We start from the raw sequence: 20,755 nt of genomic DNA, 5'->3' as shown, positions 1-20,755 counted from the left end.
TCCATCAGCTCCTTTAAGCACTTCTCTGTATTGGTTATTCTAGTTATACATTCTTCTAAATTTTTTTCAAAGTTTTCAACTTCTTTGCCTTTGGTTTGAATATCCTCCCGTAGCTCAGAGTAATTTGATCGTCTGAAGCCTTCTTCTCTCAGCTCGTCAAAGTCATTCTGCGTCCAGCTTTGTTCCGTTGCTGGTGAGGAACTGCGCTCCTTTGGAGGAGGAGAGGTACTCTGCTTTTTAGAGTTTCCAGTTTTTCTGCTCTGTTTTTTCCCCATCTTTGTGGTTTTATCTACTTTTGGTCTTTGATGATGGTGATGTACAGATGGGTTTTTGGTGTGGATGTCCTTTCTGTTAGTTTTCCTTCTAACAGACAGGACCCTCAGCTGCAGGTCTGTTGGAGTACCTGGCCGGCTGTGTGAGGTATCAGTCTGCCCCTGCTGGGGGGTGCCTCCCAGTTAGACTGCTCGGGGGTCAGGGGTCAGGGACCCACTTGAGGAGGCAGTCAGCCCGTTCTCAGATCTCCAGTTGCGCGCTGGGAGAACCACTGCTCTCCTCAAAGCTCTCAGACAGGGACATTTAAGTCTGCAGAGGTTACTGCTGTCTTTTTGTTTGTCTGTGCCCTGCCCCCAGAGGTGGAGCCTACAGAGGCAGGCAGGCCTCCTTGAGCTGTGGTGGGCTCCACCCAGTTCAAGCTTCCCGGCTGCTTTGTTTACCTAAGCTAGCCTGGGCAATGGCGGGCGCCCCTCCCCCAGCCTCGCTGCCGACTTGCAGTTTGATCTCAGACTGCTGTGCTAGCAATCAGCGAGACTCCGTGGGCGTAGGACCCTCTGAGCCAGGTGCGGGCTATACTCTCTTGGGGCACGGTTTCCTAAGCCCGTCGGAAAAGCACAGTATTCGGGTGGGAGTGGCACCCCTGGAAAGGGAACTCCCTGACCCCCTGCGCTTCCAGAGTGAGGCAATGCCTCGCCCCTGCTTCGGCTGGCGCACGGTGCACTCACCCACTGACCTGCGCCCACTGTCTGGCACTCCCTAGTGAGATGAACACGGTACCTCAGATGGAAATGCAGAAATCACCCATCTTCTGTGTCGCTCGCGCTGGGAGCTGTAGACCAGAGCTGTTCCTATTCGGCCATCTTGGCTCCTCCCCTAGAAAACCTTTCTTGAAGAATATGAGAGAAACTACTAAAAGTGGTTACCCTGGAGAAGAAGAACTGGGGATTTGGGGTTTGCGAACATGTAAAAAGGAGACTTTTTATTTTACATCTTTTCATACTGGTTGTATTTTAAAATCAAGTTCATATGTTACATTATTAAAAGTGTTTTAAAAAGCCAAAAAATTAAATGCACTTATCCTTTGATCCAACAATTACACTTTTATGAAACTATACAGTATAAATAACTACATATATGTCCACAGATACAATGTATGATGACAAAGAAAATTGTCTAAGATATATTGAAAAAAGAAATAAAAAGGGGTAAGTGATAAAGCAAGGTACAGAGTAGCATGCATACCATGATTCTACATATATACAATGTGTAGAAAAAATCCCAAACTCTATATGCATATATATAAATGTGTAGAACAAGGAATTCAAATTTATATATCAACTATTGACAGTGGGCCTCTATGAGGAAAGGAATGGTAAAAAGAGGATGGGGCATGAAGAAGATTTTCACTCTTACTCTTAATATGTCTATATTATTTTTTAATAAAATCATATATTCATATGTCACTGGTAAAATATAAATATAACAGAGAAAATTAAAATTCACTTCAAGAAACTTTACATTGTTAAACTGGAATGAACATGCAGAAACTTCTCTTGATTATCTCTTTATAAGACATTGATCAATTAGATGATCAAAATAAATTATTTTTATATAATATTAAAAGAAAAATTATCTTTACATATAATTCAGTAAATTCTTATATCACTGGGAACTTTCACTATTTCCATGAAAACTGAGTATCAAAATTCCTTTTCTAATACTTTTTAGGTCTGTGGTCTGACTACATGATTAAGGAGTTACTACCTTTGGACATGGAACTAAACAATTGTCAAATAAATTCCTGTTGAGTCCAATGATTCTGAAACAAATTCTAAATTTGATTACTTGAGAAACATCACCAAAGTTTTCACATTGAAGAGAGAAGTAGAGGGAATTGTAAAACTGTATCCAGAGGACTATCTCAGACACACAGTTAAGAATACTACTACATTATCATTAACTGTCACTTTGTTTATAAGTCTTTTCAAATTAGTTAATAATAATATTAGGACAAAGGCCAACAACTCCATCACTAAAAAGGGATGGACTAACAAGACCAGAAAAATCTAGGCATTGAGATTATTGAAGTATATCCAGAAATTAAGATAGAAGAAAAACAAAAAAAAAACAAAGTTTTCCCTTTTTATTTTGGACTGGCCACAAACCCTAAAACATATCTTCTTATCATCTAAGAGAAAAGAAAAGGAATAAATCTCTTATCCAGAATATACTATGTCATTCTATAGTTTGTTTAATGAAAACTTAGGAATGAGCATAGTATTAAAAAATTTCATATCTGCTCAAGTATGTGCCTAAAAGTATATGCCAAAGATTACCTTTGGACCAGGAAGACCTGGAAGACCAATGCTTGAAATACCAGGATCACCTTTGTCGCCTTTCTGTCCAGGTAATCCTGGGGAGCCAGGTTGTCCAGGAACTCCAGAAGGTCCAGGAGGCCCTTCCACACCCTGAGGCCCTGTTGAAAATATGTAATATATAATGTTTTACAAAATATGCTTTACTTGTGGATTATCTAAGATGCATATGACCAAGCAAAAAGATTTTTAAAAAGCTCTGCAAACTCTGAGTTAGATAATAATGAGCCTCACAAACAGAATTATATAAAAGCCTACTTTTAAAGGAAGTTTAAATAAAAAGGGGTATAGCTGGAGAAAAGATGTTTGTGAATTCTAACTTTTAAGGTTTCTGCAATTTTGTCCCTTAATTCCCATTTTAAATATTTGTGTAACAAGAGAGCACTACCCACTGATTACCTCAGATATTGTTTCAGTCTGATTCTATCAACACCAGTCTCTTTTCTGACAAAAAAAGAGATATTGAACCACCTTTCATTAATGGGACTAAATATTTGGAAGATTTTCATCACTCACCTGGAAAACCCATATCACCGATGGCTCCTTTAAGTCCAGGAGGTCCTGTAAGACCTGGCTGTCCAGGGAGACCAGGGTTACCTTTGGGACCTAGAAAAGTCAAATTGGTAAAATTAAGACAATGTAGCAATATTGGGGTTGTCTGGTTTCATGGAATGGATAGTCATTAAAGTGCAAACACGGGATTAGATGGATTAAATCTGAGTATATGATTAAGGTCCACAGATAGAACCCAACATAAAACATCTCCTTGGGAACATATTACAATATAACCATGGTAATAGAGGTCTCCTAATATAACTTTAAAAAAAATTAAAAAGTTACCAGAACACCTTGTTTCTTTCCCTAAAACAATTCCAATCACCTGAAGTGCTATTTGTTGTATGTGTACAACTACCCTTAATGTATTTTCACAGATAAATCCAATCTAACAAGTCTGTTTTTTAAAAGATTCAGAAATGGGCTTCTCATGTAGAGCCTGATTATATGAGATCAGGAAGATAAAAGGTGGTAACCTGTTATGATATAGTTTAGTACATTAGGCCAGGGAGAGATTAGAGGTGGTGGACAGATACTGGGCAGTGACCCAAACAGACATGGCTGCTCTGTTTGTACATTTTTCCTAGCACATAGGTGCTTGAGCTCTGTGATGTCATCTGGGTTTTTTCCTAGGACCACGGTATTGCCTTAAACCTTTTTTATTTTATTTCTTTCCTTTACAATGACTTCCAACTTGGAAAAGAGAATGCAGAAGATGTGAGGGAGAGATAGGAAGGGAGTTTCTCTTTCCAACTATATCAAGGCCATGTAGCGTGGAGTCTAGAGCAAATAACTGAACTTAAGGGACTTTGTAAGAATGGGGACCAGCTGCTCTTTATTTCCTTAGGAAACAAACTAAAAGAAAGTGGCTGAAGAAGAAAGAAAGAGTTTTAGTAGGATTTAAAAAAATGTCAACTCTAAGAGTGATTAATGCTGTAACTGACTACCAAGAGAATTTGTGAAATTTTCATGCCTAGAAATTTAAAAAAATAGAATCAATAGCCATCTGTTTTACATGGTTTAATGACTGACTTGTCTAAAGGCAGAAAGAAAAAAAAAAGCAGGACAAGGTGAATTCTTCAGGCCTTCATGAGATAATTGTCTCATTTATATATTTTGCAATGTATGTAACAAAACACAACACCTTATTTGGATCACATTTCTGATTCTGTGTATACCCTGCTGCCACAAAAAGAAGAAACTGAATAATCAAGGCAAAATATCCTATAAAATCTTGACTGCTGAAACCAGAGCCAAAGGGCAACATTTTTGCCGAAAGTGAGCTCCATATTTCAGTAGCTACCCAAGCTTATTACCATGACCAAATCCACAGCATCTTCAAACGTGACAAACACATAATTATTCATCCAGAATTCAGTGTCAGCTAAGCAATTGCTACAAATGGCCTATCACACTTACCTGGTGGTCCTGGTAATCCAGGTTGTCCACTCAGTCCAGGTTGCCCTGGGTCTCCAGGCAAACCCTGATAACCTTTCGGCCCTGAAACTCCAGGTATACCTTGCAAGAATGAGTAGAAGAGGCAAGTTAGGATGATATTATTCATCCATGAAATAACTTTGGCAAAGCAAGCTGCTCAAGTGTTAAACTATAAGTGAATTAGAGGAACTGGTGATATTCTGATATAGTATGAGCTATTAGCACTGGACTCACACGAAAATCCTTCACTTTTTAGTTACCTACCATCAAGAAATTCAGAGCACTCAGTAGTGAAATCACTTTCCTATTTTGGGCCTCATTTTCTTACAATGGAAATGAAGAAATAAGGAATAAGGACAGATAATCTCTAGGTTATCTCTTAGATTCTGACTAAATTTAATAAGCCTATAGTAGAGGTCAAGTATATTTTACTGCCTCTATTATACAGGAAGCATAATTGAAACAGAAAAGAAGCCTTGCAAGGGGTAAGCCAAGAAAGTCATTTCATTTTAGCAACCATAAAAAATTAGGTGACCCTGCCTCTTTCTTGACTATATAAAACACTGCATTAATATTTTTAATTCTTTTTTGAGGAAAAATCCCACCAAATCCTGCTCATAGGGAAACTGATAACATCTGTGTACACTCACATACACATACACATACACATGAACTGACAATATTGATGGATAGAACATACAAAGAGCCACAAGCTTTACTGTAAGCTGCAGATACACAGATATAGCTAGTTTTAACATTCCATATTGCTTGAAAGGCTATTCTATATAGATTGGGTGCCAAGTGCTTTATATAATGATTTATGCTTATCCATATTTTACGATGTTTTGTTCTGAACATGTTATACTTCTATAAAAAGGAAAAGGTTTTTTTTTATTGAAAACCCCACGTAATATTTTACGCTGTATTTGTTTCTAATAAAATAACTATATGGACACAATTGTTCCCTAGATCTACTTTCAGTGACTTCCCCCGGGCTGAGCTTGGCTGTTCATAGTCCAATACTTGTTTATTCTGCCAAAGTAGAATAACGGTGAACTGTATTTGAAAGCCAAGTATGATATGGATATCAAAATACTGCAGTACAACAATGTACCATTCATCCTTATCTGGTATCAAGGAGAAAAAAATGAAAGGACTAGCAAATTTCCTAAACACTGAAATTTGTTTTTCAAGTGATTGTGGCTATATATCCTTTTCCTGTATTACTTTTTAGAAAGCTAGTAGTTGACTGCCTAAGTCTGTTTTAAAACCTCACTAGTGGTTAGGTAAAGCTCGTGATAAGTAAACTATAAAGAGAATACTCAAACAAAAGTTGATTGGTGAAACAGTATGAATGAAGTGAAAATTAATATTTGTTACCAAAATTTGATGCATTTAAGTGCCTTTGTTGGTGAATTCTGTATTATAAGTCACTTTTCATGCTATTTAAAAATTAAACTTCAGATATACCAGGAAAAATATTCATAAATAAATTCATCCACTCACCTGGTAAGCCAGGTTCCCCCTTCTCTCCTTTTGAGCCCAGAAGATTTGGATCCATTGGTCCAGGAGGGCCTGGAAGGCCAGGCTCTCCTTTACTACCTTTTTCTCCTGCAGGGCCAGGAAGTCCTGGCTGACCCTGCAAGCCATCATCACCTAAAATCAATGTGTGTGAAAACACAATATATCAATTTTATCCATCAAAGATTAATGCATATAAAGATTATTGATATGTTTCATAGTTGAGTAGGCCACTGGCCACTCAAAACATTTATGCACCTTGGATGTACTCCATGAATTACTTGAGTGCATACACATTTTTACACTCAGATAACAATCCCTCCATCTGGAATTCCTTGACAACGATAGAGGCCGACTATAAAAAAATTAATGCTTAATCCGGACGGGCACGGTGGCTCAAGCCTGTAATCCCAGCACTTTGGGAGGCTGAGGTGGGCGGATCACGAGGTCAGGAGATCGAGACCATCCTTGCTAACATGGTGAAAATCCTTCTCTATTAAAAATACAAAAAAAAATTAGCCGGGTGTGGTGGCAGGCGCCTGTAGTCCCAGCTACTGGGGAGGCTGAGGCAGGAGAATAGTGTGAACCCAGGAGATGGAATTTGGAGTGAGCTGAGATTGCACCATTGCACTCCAGCCTGGGCAACAGAGCGAGACTCCGTCTCGAAAGACAAACAAAAAAATTAATGCTTAATCCTTATGTTTTGTTATTTTGAGCTAAGCATTTACCATGTATCATGGTATCCAAACTAAGCATGCACACAAATTGAAAACAAGACCTATTTAAATGCCACGTTACATAGAAACACAAGTAACCATTGCTCATTTTAAAACAGTCAACAAAAATATTCTGTACTGATAGAAAGCTACGTTTAATTTTCCCTCTCACATACGTCTGGCAGCAAACCTTGATTATTACCTTTAAGACCAGGTACACCACTCCTGCCAGGAATTCCCAAAGGTCCTGGTGGGCCTGGAGGTCCCATCATACCCATTTCACCTTTGGTACCTTTGAAGAATATCAATAAGTAATGTTTGCCTTTCTTTGACTTAGGGAACATAAAAAGTAAGTTTTAAGATGTCAACCAGAAAACTATTGAGGGTTGGAGGTAAGGCACTGTTAAGTTTTAGACTTTTTGACCATAGTGCCCACTACTGCTGATACCCATGAATAAGGAGACTCAGTCTGGTAGCTAATCTCTAAAGATGGCCCTCCAGTGAACCATATGTCCCAGTATGTACAATCTACTATAAATCCCTCACCTGGAACTAGGGTTGTTTCTGTACCTCACACTTGACTAAATGACATTGTGTGACTCCCAAGCCTAGATCAAAAGAAGTCTTGCAGGCCAGTCACGGTGGCTCATGCCTATAATCCTAGCACTTTGGGAGGTTGAGGTGGGAGGACTGCTCGAGGCCAGGAGTTTGAGAGCAGCCTGGGCAACGTAGTAAGACTCCATCACTACAAAGAAAAAAATAAATAAAAAATAGCTGTGTGTGGTGGTATGTGCCTGTAGTCCCAGCTACTTGGGAGGAGGCTGAGGCAGGAAGATGGCTTGAGCCCAGGGGTTTGAGGCTGCAGTAGGCTGTGATCATGTCCCACTGCACTCCAGTCTGGGTGACAGAGTGAGACCCTGTCTCAAAAAAAAAAAGAAAGAAAGAAGGAAGGAAGGAGAGACAGAAAGAAAGAGAGGAGAGAAAGAAAGAAGAAAAGGAAGGAAAGAGAGAGAAGAGAGAGAAAGAAAGAAAGAGAAAGAAAGAGAAACAAAGGGAAAAAGAAAGAAAGGGAGAGAGAGAGCGAAAGAAAAGAAATCTTGCCGCTTCTACCTGTAGTTCCTGAAACACTCACTTTTCTCTTGTGGGATTCTCTCTGTTGGAAGTCAGCTGCCATGGAAGGGGAGAAACCAGCCTTATACTACCATAATGTGAGGAGCCTAAGCCATGCGAAGAGGTACCATGGACGATGAGATGACATGTGAGCTAATGAACACCCAGATGTCAGAGAAGTGCCATCTTAGAAGTAGACCTTTCAGTCCCAAACACTCCAGCTGGGGCAACATGGGTTAGAGATAAATGACCCAGTCAAGTCATCCCTTAATTCTAGAGCTGCAAAATCTTCAGCAAAATTAAAAGGTTGGTTAAAATCATTAAGTTTTGTGGTTGTTTGTTATACAGTAATATATAACTGGAACTCTCACAGAGGAAAATGTGCAGTGAAAATAGCAAAGTGAGCTTCCTGCAGTCATAGATATTTAATGCTCATCCTTAAGGGATCACGCCAATCTAGAAAAGTGTAACATGGGAATTATCTACCAGAGTCGTATTAGTTTTAATTTCCTTAATCCAAGTCAGAGAAAACTTTAAACAAATTACCTGGAAATCCAGAGGCACCTGCTTTTCCTGGAAGCCCTGGTGATCCTGGAGGTCCTATAGGACCAGGTGCTCCGGGGATCCCTGGACTGCCTCTTTCACCTGGGGGACCTGGAACATCAAGTCCAGGAGGTCCTGGATCCCCCTTCTCTCCTGGTATTCCATGTAAACCTAGTTAATACAATATCAATATTAATAAGTACTGAAGCAGTTTTAAAAGATGTATCTGGTTATATTTCTAGTAAACAAGTGATAGAACCCTGTGTATAACAGACCTAAGAATGAGTTAGAGATACTTTTGACATCATGCACACAAAATAACTGAACAATCAAGCTTTAGGATTTTCAAGCAGATTGCTCTAAGACAGTGCTTCTCAAATTATTTCTGGCAAAAGGTCAATCTTTTCTTAATTCCTAGTTAATCACAGACTAATTTTTTTATAAAATACAATAAAAATTACTAAAACTGAATAAAAAGCCAAAAATGCAAAATAAAAGCCTACCTTTTTGGTTATTATATTCAACAGATACAATTACACTATCAAATTGCTATAAAAGTTTCTAAATGCTTATTCTCAACGTTTGTATTAATCCTATTGCAGACTGATAAGTTATTTGACACTGGTCTATTGACCACGCTTACATTTGCATTGTTCTAATGTATTAAAAATTATTAGTACACATCTCTATGAGCTCCCAAAATTATTGATTACTGAATAAGTCACTTAAATGGACCTCTTAAATTGTATTTTACCTTTGTTTTGCACATTGTTTTAATAATACATTAATAATATGTTACTATTAGTATTTTTTGTCATCTTTTGTTTCTCCAACCAAGATTTTACAGAAAAAAAATGACACAGCAAAAAATATTTAACCTTAGTAAGTTTCTGTAAGGCTGATATTCCCCCAAAAGCAAGGTGGTTAAAAAAGAGTATGTTTATGGGAAAAGAATTACACTAAAAATACTGTGTAACTTCCCACTCCAAAGCCTACCAGCTGTGCGACTTACGTGAGTCACTTAACGTTGATCCTCATCTGCTAAATGGGGATTATGCCATAACCAATTGGAAACTAGGGGTTGAGCCAGATGATCATTCCAAGTGTCCTTTCAACAGTAAGATCTAAATTTATTGTTGAAGACTCACTGGTGATTATTTTTGTAGAGAGTAAGATGCTAGGGTTTTAAGATCTGTTTTATGTCATATTTCAGCATGGCCCTAAACTGACAAAATCCACTTTGAAGATTAGAGAATTACACTCAGTTGGCAAAGTAGCGATAGTTCCAATGCTGCCATTTTATAGTAAAAGACTATAAAAAGGAGAGAGAGATTTTATATCATATTTGTGAAAGATGATATGATGCCTAACAGTGAACATGATTATAGCTTTATATGGATCACTATCTATTGTTATATTATAGCTCACAAAGATTTTTAATAGTTGGGTTTTCAATATAAATAATTTATCTTTTGAAACATGCTCCAAGAGAGCAGTTCTATAAAATAAGGAAAATAAACCAAAGACTTAAATCTGGAGAAATGTTTGTTTTCCATGTTTAAAGCTTTACTTTAAGATGTGGCTTTTGAGGAAGAACTACAGTACCTGGTACACCTGATGTTCAAGAGGCAGGGAATTACAGTTCAGCAGCAAGTTGGGCCACCCAAGCAGAAGTAAGTTGCAAAAAGTTTCATTAGGTTAGGGGAAAAAAAACTAAGCATTTAAAAATTAGAACATAAAACTCTACAAATAGAAGTTATTAGACCTTTATTCACTGCTATCATATATTAGAAATGAGTGAAAAAACTTATTTTAGGCATTTGCTTAGATGTTCATATAGCATATTCTGTAAATGAAATGTATTTGCCAATAATGACATAATAAAATATTTACATTCACAAAAGTGTTACCTTTTGGTAAAGGTCAGCTTTTCAATTGTTTATCTCTGACTTAATGATTTAAATAATCATTTTGGAATTTAAGCTCCTAAAGTTTAGTTCAAATTTAAAAATTAATTTAATTTTATACTACAACAGGTTGGATATAGATAAATCAATAATTATTAGCATATGATTATGGAAAAACAACTTGCATGCACTAGGCAAGGATTTCTTTCTTCATCGTTATTATTAGTAGTAGTAGTAACAGACATTGTACTATACTTCCTCCCATAGCATAGATGTTTTCCATGAATACTGTCAGGAATACACATCCTAGTAAGATCCAGGATGAAGAAGTCAATATAAATCCCAAAGTTCCGCTAAATTTCCCCACAATAACAAGAATTATATGGATATGTCTACAGATGTGATATAGGGATATATTGATGTTCTAAACTTATTGGCAGCCAAATGGAACCATTTTATGAAAAAAGGAAAATTTCAAAAACATGTACTATTCGTGAGAACTTTCCATACACACACATACACATGCCCTCCCCCTACCCAAGGGTTTTGTAGCCTCCTAAAGTGTTAGAAAACTATTTTCTCCTTCATCTATGAAAATGACATGAATAATTCATAAACAATTCCTAGGGTTTTGCTGTTGTTGTTTTGTTTGTTTTGATTCACATTAGTGGTGATGAATTTTTTTTCCTCTTTAGCTGATTTAGCCATATGCTTTGTCCTAAGACTGGACACGCACTATAACACATTTGATTCTGGTTATGATATGATCTGTGAACATGAAATAGAGTATATTTAACCGATCTCTAGAAAAATTCAGTAAGACAGTAATTGTACAGGTAATGGCCAAAGAAAATAACAAGAATCAACAATCTCCATTTCTGCCTGGGTTAGTAGGTCATGAGATGAAAAATATTTGTTTCTAGTCCTTTGGCAATTTTACTTTTATTTCCCTGCTATGGAATGCGAAATTGATATTCAATGGGACCTTAACTTATAAACATGTTAAACTGTATAGCCTGGCTTAGAAAAGAGAAAGGTAAATAGCAAAAGCTTAATTAAATAATAGAAAACTGGAGTTCAAAGGAAAGCCTAAAAAGCATAATGTAAACATTCTACAATAAAGAGATAACAGTATAGAATATTTTGCATTTTTCCTATCGCAAAATGAAATACAAGTACATTAAATAAGCTTATTACAAAAACATTGATAGTTAGAGTTTCAGCCATGCAACATAAGTAAGTTTATCAAGATATAAGTAATAATCTTTCTGATTACCTTATTATTGAGATTTATGGACATAAATCAGGATGTTTTTTAAATGAACTAAGATAATATTCTACTTTGGTGATGTAAGTAAAATTTACTTAGAAAGTGAGTATATGTGCCTTGTATAAATATGAAATGTGGTCCATCTCATAGTAAAATGAAAAGTACTGTGATTTGAGAACATTTCTATATTAAGAGTGAATTCAATAAATTTTCATGCTAGTTCCTGTTAATTTCATTTATTTGTTGAATCATATTAATATCTTGAATTCTATGGCTATAAATATATTTACAAAAGAAACAGATGTAGTTTAATTCAGCATTATTACTTTTCTTCCTGCCCATCCTATTTATACTTTATAAATCAATATCTCTATATGTATATTACATTTATATCTAGATTATATTTATCTATATATTATATTTATATCTGGTTATAAGTCCTTTGTCAGATATACGATATAATAGAGGGAGAAAGAGACAGAGAACATTAGATTAATAAAACATTATAAGGTATCAGGTAAATCTGAAAAAGCGTGACACGTGTTAACATATTTGTATTTTGTTTAGATTCATATTAATGGTGTTCCTTTTTTTATTCTCACTCAGCTGTGATTTAAGAATTCAAAATGCTTCTAAAGACTCATGCACTTTTTGGAACTGAAACAAATGACAAAACACCATAGGAGTGATAAGTTCATTTTATCCACCTCTGTAAAACAGCAGGGGCCGGGCGCAGTGGCTCACTCTTGTAATCCCAGCACTTTGGGAGGCCGAGGCGGGCGAATCACCTGAGGTCAGGAGTTCAAGACAAGCCTGGTCAACATGGTGAAACCCTGTCTCTACTAAAAATACAAAAATTAGCCGGGCATGGTGGTGCATGCATGTAATCCTGGCTACTCGGGAAGCTGAGGCAGGAGAATCGTTTGAGCCCAGGAGGTGGAGGTTGCAGTGAGCTGAGATTGCACCATTGCATTACAGCCTGGGCAACAAGAGTGAAACTCTGTCTCAAAAGAAAAAAAAAAATAACAGCAGGTCAAACCTAAAAATAAGTGCTTTTTCCTGAAGATCCCTCTGCTTTGTTAGTTGGACAGAACGCTTTTTCCATAAGTGATAAAGCAGCTATTTTCTAAGAACCCGGTTCAAAGCAACACTCTAAGTTTTCTTAGTTTTAAATCAGTAGTGACATGTCAGGGACCATAAAAAGATATACTGTGCCATATAATCAATTGTAAAATAGTACATAATGAAAATAACATTTACAGGCTTTTTATATTGTTAACCCAAGTTTCTAAATTTTTAAAATAATAACAAAATATCTACTGCCATTTAAGGTCAGGAAACATATAGCCATTGCTTCAGATAAATGTATGCACATCTGAACTCTGTGTTTAAGCCTTCAGATGTATTCATGTGAATTAAGGAACAATTAAATATTTCATATTTGTTTTAATTTCATAAATTATTATGGTATTTTGCAGTAACATAATGATGGCCCCAAGGTGGCCTTTACTTTACTTACCTAGATTAACATAATGAGAATTCACATCACCAGACAGCTCAGAATCCAGAAACTCAATATGCTTTCACACAAACTTAGAGGAACCATATGATTTTCTATCTATAGAGGCAAACCCATTAGGTTACGTGTTGACAAAAGACCTTTTTGAGTATCCAATATAAAATATTAAAAGTAAAGATTTGGAGTGCTGATGAATTGCAAAATGATTGCTATTTTAGGGGCAAAAAGGGAAAATATCTCAACTCACTTACTGAAAAAAAAAGAAAATGAGAATGCCTAAAATACACTTTTACAGAAAGTTTTGCTGAACCCTAATTCTAGTTTTCATGTGCTAAGAAATGTTAGGAGGTTCCACAAAGGTCTATAAATGCTGTACCGCTACTCAGATCTGAAATGATCAGCACTAGAAGTTTCTAGGCCTCTGCTTCCAAAACTATGTCTAGCTCAGCAATTACATATCAATAATAACACACTGCAATTGCATTATTGGAAATACATCAATTTTAGATGAACTCAGAAGGGAAATATCAGGGATTAAAGTAGCTTTTATGCTGTGGCCTGTACTTTTCCACTTTTATAAAATCATACACATAGATACATTGCCTTTTAAGTCTGTTTCTGGAAGACTGTTTTGTAGGTTTCACTTTATTGATGAGCTAACCAATGTATATACTATGAGTGCTACAAAATGCACATTTACTCTAATCTTACCAGGTTGACCTATTGGCCCAGGAATCCCTGGTGGTCCTGGTGGTCCCTGAACACCTATTCCTGGCAGCCCAGGAGGTCCCATTGGTCCAGGTTGTCCATTTGGTCCAACATCACCTTTAAGAAATAAATGCAGTTTAAATATTAAAAACAACACCTGAGTCACTAGTCCTTGGGAACCATATCATATTAAGCAAGAATCTTGAAAAACTGGGCATTCATTCAGCAAGAAAAGTACACATAAGTATCAAGAGCAGAGGATAGGGAATCCATTAATAGTTACAGCCTTATAATTTAACATATGCTGATCACTACTTCAATACTTAAATCAACTTCACAAGAAAGTACAAAAGATTACAAACCACATATTCCTTCTACTTGTAACTCATTGGGGACAGTTATGTATTCATAAGTTTAAAATATATTTTCAAGTTACCTATATTTTAAGATAGATAACTTCAACATTTTCCTTTTTACTAACTCAGGGCCATGGCTTATAAACATGTTCAAGTTTCTCCCTTCATTAGTAAAACATCTCTTTGACATTAGAAACTTCACTGTCCATCTCTCCATCTTCTGTCTGCTCCTCTGTCACTCCCACTTTAAACAATTTTTACATGTACTAAAATTCTGTCTTTTTAGTGTACACTTTGATGAGTTTTGACAAAGGTATATAGTCACATAACCACCACTAAAATCAAGACATAGAACATTTTCATAAACCCAAAAAAGCTCCTGTGTGCTGTAGTCAACTCGTCCCCACATCCCAATTACCTGGCAACCACTGATTTATTTTATGTCTTACAGATTTTTCTTTCCCAGAATGTCATACAAATGCAATCATATAGTATGTAGCCTTTTGAATATGTCTTCTTTCACTTAATACAATGCATTTGAGATTCACCCATGTTGTTATGTATATCAGTAGTTACTTTTTACTGCTGGTTATTAGTCTATCAGATGAATATGTACATTTTGTTAATCTTTTTGCAATTTGAGGCACATCTGGGGTGTTTACAATCATTGGTGATTATGAATTAAGCTGCTATGAACACTGTTCTACGGGTTTCTATGTGAAGTTTCACATTTTTCTTGGGAGTAGAATTGCTGTGTCATGTGTGAAGACAATGTTTAACTATATAAGAAATTGTCAAACTGTTTTTCAAAGTGGCTGCACCATTTTGTGTATTAACTAGCAATGTATGAGAGTTCGAGTTACTCTGCATCTTTAGCAGCACTTATTGTCAGTTATCCTTTTTGAAAAAAGGCCAATTCTAATATTTATGAAGTGGTATCCCATTGTGGTTTTAACTTGCATTTCCCAGATGATAAATTATACTGAGCATCTTTACATGTGCTTATTAGCCATTTGGGTGTCTTCTTTGGTAAGGTATCTACTCAAATTGTTTGCTCATTTTTCCAACTATATTTTAAAAGTTGGTTGTTTGTTTTCTTATTGAGTTTTGGGAGTTCATTATATATTCTGCTTATAAGTCCTTTGTCAGATATATGATATGAAAATACAGTTAATTTTAATAAAGTCCAATATATCCAATTTTTCTTTTATGAATTGTCTTTTTGGTATTCTGACAAGTTTTTGCCTAACATCTGATCACAGAGTTTTCTCTTATGCTTTTTCATCTAAAACAAGGGATGACAAAGTACTTCCCATGGCTAAATATGGCCTATAGGCCTCTTTTTGTCCTGCCTACATGCTAAGAATGGTTTTTACACTTTTAGAGGGTTGTTTAAAAAAGAATATGTGACAGAGACCATATATGTAGCCCATAAAGACTAAAATATTTACTCTCTAGCTCTTTGCAGAAAAAGTTTGCCTGCTTCTGTTCTAGAAGTTTGGTAATGTTAGGTTTTACATTTAGGTCTGTGATCCATTGGGAGTTAAATTTTGTGCAAGGCAGGAAGTGCAGGTAGAGGTTTGTTATGTTGGTTTGTTTATATATTTTTTTGCATATGGATGTCCAATTGCTTTATATTTTAGCAGCATTTGTTAAAAAGACTTATCTTTCTGTTGAGATTGCCTTAGCAACTTTGTCAAAAATTAAATATGTGAGTGTATTTCTAGACTCTATTATGTTACAATGATCTATTAGTCTATATTTCACATATACGACACTATTTTAACTATTGTAGCTTTATTTTAAGTCTTAACATCAAGTACTATGAATTGTCCAACTTTGTACTTCTTTCTCAAAATTGTTTTGGCTATTCTAGGTCATTTGTTTTTCCATATAAATTTTAGAAGAAAAATTGTGTGTTCTCCTTGAGAATATTTTCAATCTATGGATTGATTTGGAGAAAACTGATATCTTAACAATATCCATGAACACAATATACCATTCCATTTATTTAGGTATCTAATTTCTGTCAACAGTGTTTTATAATTTTCCACATACAAAGCCTGCACATTTTTGTTAGACCTATGCATACCTAAGCACTTCATGTCATTTGATGCTATTGTAAATTATACTGTTTTTGTTTAATTTTTATTTCTAGTTGTTCATTGATAGTATATAAAAACAATTTATTTTTAGATATTTGCTTTGTCCTATGATCCTACGAAATTCACCTTTTAGTTCTAGTAAATTTTTGTAGATTTATTAGGGTTTTCTAAGTATAAAACTATGTCATCTATGAATATAGGGAGTTTTATTTCTTCCTTTCCAATCTGTATGCCCTTCATTTATTTTGCTTGTCTTATAACATTGGCTAGGACTTCCAATACAATATTGAACCTTTTCATACCATCAAAGATGGTAACAAATAACATCTTTGTGTTACATAACTTTGGGGAAAAGTATTCAGTCTTTCACCACTAAACATAATGGATCAAGATTTTGTAAATGTCTTTATCATGCTAAGGAAGTTCCCTTTTATTCCTAATTTTCTGAGACTATTTTTCCAGGAATGAATATTGAAACTTATCAAATAATTTTCAGGATTTATTGAGATTATAATATAGTTTTTCTTCTTTACTCTGTTGATATGGCAAATTACATTGATTTTAAAATGTCGAACCAGTCCATATTCTAAGGATAAGCCTCACTTGATTGTATTGTATTATCCTTTTCATATATTGCTAGATTTGTTTTGCCAATATTTTCTTGAGGATTTTTATGTCTATGTTCATGAGAGATATTGGTCTACAGCTTTCTTTTCTCATATGTCTTTGCCTGGCTTTGATATCAAAATAATGCTGGCCTCATGTAATGGTTGGAAAGTGATCCCTCTACTTCTATTTTTGGGAAGAGATTGTGTAGAATTGGTGTTATTGCTTCTTTAAATATTTGTTAGAATTTACCAGTGATGCCATCTGGATTTGTAGTTTTCTTTGTTGGTGGGTTTTTAACTACAACTCAATTTTTTAAAAAATAGATTCCTGGATTACCTATTTCTTCTTTAGTGAGCTTCAACAATTTATGTCTTTCAAGAAATTAGTCCATTTAATCTAAGTTGTCAAATGTATGGGCATGCAGTTGTTTGTCATATTTGTTTGATATAGATTTGTTGTTATCATAAATTATATACTTTTGTATTTCTTTCACCATTTCCAAGCACACAATATTTGTCACAATAATACCTTTGGATGTTATTCCTGCTGCCTGGAACACCTTTCCCTTAAGTCTAAATTCAACTGTCACCATCTATATAAAACCTCTCCAGGGAGGATGTGGAGAAATAGGAACACTTTTACACTGTTGGTGGGACTGTAAACTAGTTCAACCCTTGTGGAAGTCAGTGTGGCGATTCCTCAGGGATCTAGAACTAGAAATTCCATTTGACCCAGCCATCCCATTACTGGGTATATACCCAAAGGACTATAAATCATGCTGCTATAAAGACACATGCACACGTATGTTTATTGCCGCATTATTCACAATAGCAAAGACTTGGAACCAACCCAAATGTCCAACAATGATAGACTGGATTAAGAAAATGTGGCACATATACACCATGGAATACTATGCAGCCATAAGAAATGATGAGTTCATGTCCTTTGTAGGGACATGGATGAAATTGGAAATCATCATTCTCAGTAAACTATCACAAGAACAAAAAACCAAACACCGCATATTCTCACTCATAGGTGGGAATTGAACAATGAGAACACATGGACACAGGAAGGGGAACATCACACTTCAGGGACTGTTGTGGGTTGGGGGGAGGGGGGAGGGATAACATTGGGAGATATACCTAATGCTAGATGACGAGTTGGTGGGTGCAGTGCACCAGCATGGCACATGTATACATATGTAACTTACCTGCACATTGGGCACATGTACCATAAAACCTAAAGTATAATAATAATAATAATAATAATTAAAAAAAAATGTTAAGGTTGAAAAAAAAAAAAAAAAAAAAGGTCTAACTTCTGAAACCGCAGGACTGACTTACATCTTCTTTCTACTCTGAGCTATGTTACAGCAAATTAACAAAGCTGGATGATATAGAGTAAATCAGTGTGGTGAGAAAATATTTTCATTACTATTAATGCATAAGTTTTGTTCTAGAAAAATGCAAAAGTCTTTATTTTCTAATTTTGAATGTAAATTAGCTGCATTTCAGGGTGTAGCAGTTCACTAAAGTATTCACTGAAGTATTTAAAGAAGCTAAAATATAATTTGATCTTTCCATCTTATGTTCTATTTCAGAATCTGATGATTACTAAAATTGAAGAATTATTCAAATTGATCATGCGTAATCCTACATAGAAAATCTTTTTATGTAATAAATAAAATATTGCATAATTATAAATTTATTTCTAACTTCACATTTTGAGTCATATCATGGATATATATATTTTGTCATCTGAATGTTAAATAAATTAATAAGCTGCTCTTACTTTTGTTAGAATAAACTCTGAGAATGTGAAAAAAAAAAAAAAAACCTCTCCAGGTACCTTAGATAAGGCCCTGAACAAAAGTAATACATGAGGTAAACTGAATGCTTCCAAAATCATCTTTTTTTCTCTTTTGTATAATCTGATTCTAACGTTCAACCTTAAGCACATTTTCTTCCTCATATAGATATATCATGATGAGTATTAGCCTTATTAATTTATTATTGGTCACTACATTGTTTTGAAAGTGTTGCCTCAACCTTTCCTACAGTTTAGTAACTGAGTTCTAATACCCATTCATTGGTGTGTGGTGTGTGTTTGGTAGGTGAACTTTTATTGTGATCTGCTTGCTGAGTTTTGAGTGTAGTCTACTGATCCAAAATATTAGTGATACATGTTCATAGAAGTTCCCATTGAGATAATCACTTTCATGGTGATGCTACCTAGATTTTCTCACAGTAGAGAGCAATCCTTGAGATCTTCAAGATCAGAAACTATGCATTTGAGCTTCCAGTGATTCAGGTACTAGCTGGCATAGAACATAATAAATATTTGAAGAATGAAGGAGTTACATGGCAGAATATCCCAAACACTTATTTTTCTAGCACTTAAAGAACTGTACTCGGCTTTTAATAATTGAGAATCACTCCTGTGAGGATATGGGAATGCCATATCCTAATTTCCTTCCAAAGATTGGGCAAATACCTGTTAAATTCATGTTTAAATAGCCTTCAATGCATTTCTTCACTACCACTGTGTCTCAAGAATATATATAAACAAAATATAGTAAGTGGGTAACTTCCACAGGAAGACTGTTTGCCACATATCATTTCAAATATCTTTATCTGCAATTTTTGTTGTTACAGGTCTACAGCTACGGGAGATAACTGATGGGAAACACAACTTGTAACTTTGAGTGTTACAGTTTATAGCTGGCCTGAATTTTTGGTCAAAAACAGAAAGGTATTTTTTTAAAAGCTTATCTAAGAAGAGTTTGTATTGGGCTAGTCTGGGGCTTTTGCTGGCAGAATACAATCTAGCCTGGTTAAAATTGGATTGGGCTGTCCTCCTGCTTTAATAGAAATCAATCCAACATGTTCCAGAAGCATGGCCCTGTTCAGATTATTCACTAGGAGTCAAAACATTGACCAGGGAAGTCGGGTTCCTTGCAAATAAGAAAGGAAAAAAAAATGCAAGTCAGCTTTACTAATTCTATTCCTTCTCATTATTAGATAACTCAAAATCAAGGGAGTAGAAGAAACAACAGAGAAGTGGGTAAAGGATATTGGCAGTTAACAAGAAAAAAAAATATGGCCCTTAACACATAAAAGGATGGCCAATCTCACTCACAGTAAGAGACATACAATTTAAACCACTCTGAGAGTAAAGGCAAAGGACCTAATATAGCTAAAGAAATGTGTGTTTTTTTTTTTAAGAAAAAAGTTGGTGGGTTACATTACCTGACTTCAAGTCTTACTATAAAGCTACAGTAATATAAACAGTGTGGTACTGGCTTAACGACAGCAAAATAAATAAATAAAACAGGATTGACAGCACAGAAGTAGACCAACACAAATATTATTATTTGATCTGACACAGATCCCAAAGTAATCCAATAGAGAGGGGGTTATTTTAATAAATGATGCTGAACAAAAATTATTTGACGTGTAGTAGTTTTAAACATAGAAACTAAAACTATAAAGCTTATAAAATAAAACATAGAATACCTTGGCAACTTTGGGGCAGGCAAATGTTTCTTAGACAAGACACAGAAAATTATAATCATATAAGGAAAAATTGATAAATGAAACTTCAATAAAATTAAAACTTTTATCCATCAAAATACAGTAAGGAAATGAACAGGTCAGCCAGCCAGGGCTAAAATGCTAATAAACATATATCTAGGAAAGGGCCAGTATGCAGGACATAGAAATAACACTTCCAACTTAATAATAAAGTGAGA

General features: G+C 35.4%; 1 protein-coding gene across 2 annotated transcripts in view; it reads right to left on the bottom strand.

Annotated features, from left to right (window-relative positions):
* Positions 1 to 20,755, bottom strand: part of COL4A5 (collagen type IV alpha 5 chain) — a 261,882-nt gene that overhangs the window by 73,211 nt on the left and 167,916 nt on the right. For both annotated transcript variants that reach the window (XR_008497119.2, XM_054471834.2), the window contains exons 30-36: positions 13,938 to 14,051; positions 8,534 to 8,701; positions 7,080 to 7,169; positions 6,147 to 6,296; positions 4,623 to 4,721; positions 3,165 to 3,254; positions 2,610 to 2,749 (exon numbers count right to left, since the gene is read on the bottom strand). Coding sequence is in view for 1 of the 2 variants with exons in the window: in XM_054471834.2 (XP_054327809.1) it covers positions 2,610 to 2,749; positions 3,165 to 3,254; positions 4,623 to 4,721; positions 6,147 to 6,296; positions 7,080 to 7,169; positions 8,534 to 8,701; positions 13,938 to 14,051 (851 nt within the window). In the remaining variant the exon portion in view is untranslated. The remainder of the gene's footprint in view (positions 1 to 2,609; positions 2,750 to 3,164; positions 3,255 to 4,622; positions 4,722 to 6,146; positions 6,297 to 7,079; positions 7,170 to 8,533; positions 8,702 to 13,937; positions 14,052 to 20,755) is intronic.

Source organism: Pongo pygmaeus, chromosome X (assembly GCF_028885625.2).
Source record: "Pongo pygmaeus isolate AG05252 chromosome X, NHGRI_mPonPyg2-v2.0_pri, whole genome shotgun sequence".
Lineage (NCBI taxonomy): Eukaryota > Metazoa > Chordata > Mammalia > Primates > Hominidae > Pongo > Pongo pygmaeus.
Note: the sequence above shows the minus strand (reverse complement) of the source record. Positions and strands in the feature narration are given on the sequence as shown.